Source organism: Lupinus angustifolius, chromosome LG06 (genome assembly GCF_001865875.1).
Source record: "Lupinus angustifolius cultivar Tanjil chromosome LG06, LupAngTanjil_v1.0, whole genome shotgun sequence".
NCBI lineage: Eukaryota > Viridiplantae > Streptophyta > Magnoliopsida > Fabales > Fabaceae > Lupinus > Lupinus angustifolius.
Window position 1 is genome coordinate 32,326,536 of NC_032014.1, and position 1,351 is coordinate 32,327,886.

A 1,351-nucleotide genomic window follows, 5' to 3' on the forward strand; every position below is an offset into this window, starting at 1 on the left:
AGATCAGTTTGTCCAATCGAGTTTAATAACATTACATTTATTGTAACTCACACCTCTTAACTCTGAGTCTAGGAGTAAGTTATTGTTCATCCACCTTAAAATAATTCATTGCACCAAATACCATTTCTATCAAAATTACTTTCTTTCCATGTGATTTGTTGACAATTTGGGACGAGCCCCTTCCTTTATTCCTTTTGAAATTATGCAAATGCAGGGGAAAAAAAAGAATGATATATTTTCTTATAAAATTAGCATATAATCTATCTTATATGATAAGAAATGTAATATATATCACATCATGTACTTACATTAGTACTTTATAACACATGCCAATTTTATTACGATGTAAAATTGATAATATGATATATAGTTTTTCATTCTTTAATGAATAGAATGTACCCATATCATAATTTCAACATCTTTTTATTGCAAGTTTTATTGTGGATTTACAATAAAAGTGACGTGCATTTACAATATTTTATCTGGATTCAAATCTAATAATACTTCTATCAAGCCAACACATTCCTAAGTACCAATTATTTTCCCTTGACTTTGTTCCTAGACCATATTGTCATGACAATGAGAAATATGAACTCACTTAATGGGAAACCACAACTTCAAAAATAAATTCATAAGGGTATGATGTAGCATACATATTTTAAATTCTGAATCCAGAATGTTAATGCATTTAACAAACAAATAATTCAATGCCTTTATTGAAGGCCAACACTATAAAAAGGGTTAGGATGAGAAGATAGTACTAAAACATAAAACTTGTAATAAGGAACAACTAGAGCTACATTCTCACAAAATATGGGAACTTCACTAGGGCCAAAGCACAGGCCTAGAATCTTCTATGCAGTTGCATTTTGCTTAGTTACTATTAGTGTTGCTGCTGATTATAATACACCTAACTATGGATCCGAGCCAAAGCATGCACAATATCAACCACACCATCCTAATTCACATTCACAAGATCAAGAACACCCATCTTACAAAATACCCATATATGCATACATTTCTCCACCACCACCCCATTCACCTCCCCCGCCATCTCCACCACCTCCATATGTCTATCAATCTCCACCTCCTCCATCCCCTTCACCTCCTCCGCCATATCTCTATAAGTCTCCACCACCTCCATCACCATCACCACCACCCCCATATGTCTATCAGTCTCCGCCTCCTCCATCTCCTTCACCTCCCCCACCATATGTCTACAGTTCTGAACACCCTCTAAAAAATTGGCCTCATATACCATATGTCTATAAGTCTCCCCCTCCTCCATCTCCTTCACCTCCTCCACCATATGTCTACAAGTCTCCACCACCTCCATCACCTTCACCACCAC

General features: G+C 35.9%; 1 protein-coding gene across 1 annotated transcript in view; it reads left to right on the forward strand.

Annotated features, from left to right (window-relative positions):
- The window catches only part of LOC109351319 (extensin-2-like), a 955-nt gene continuing 383 nt past the window's right edge, over positions 780-1,351 (forward strand). Inside the window, exon 1 of the mRNA XM_019592767.1 lies at positions 780-1,336. Coding sequence (XP_019448312.1) covers positions 814-1,336 — 523 coding nt within the window. The 5' untranslated portion in view covers positions 780-813. The remainder of the gene's footprint in view (positions 1,337-1,351) is intronic.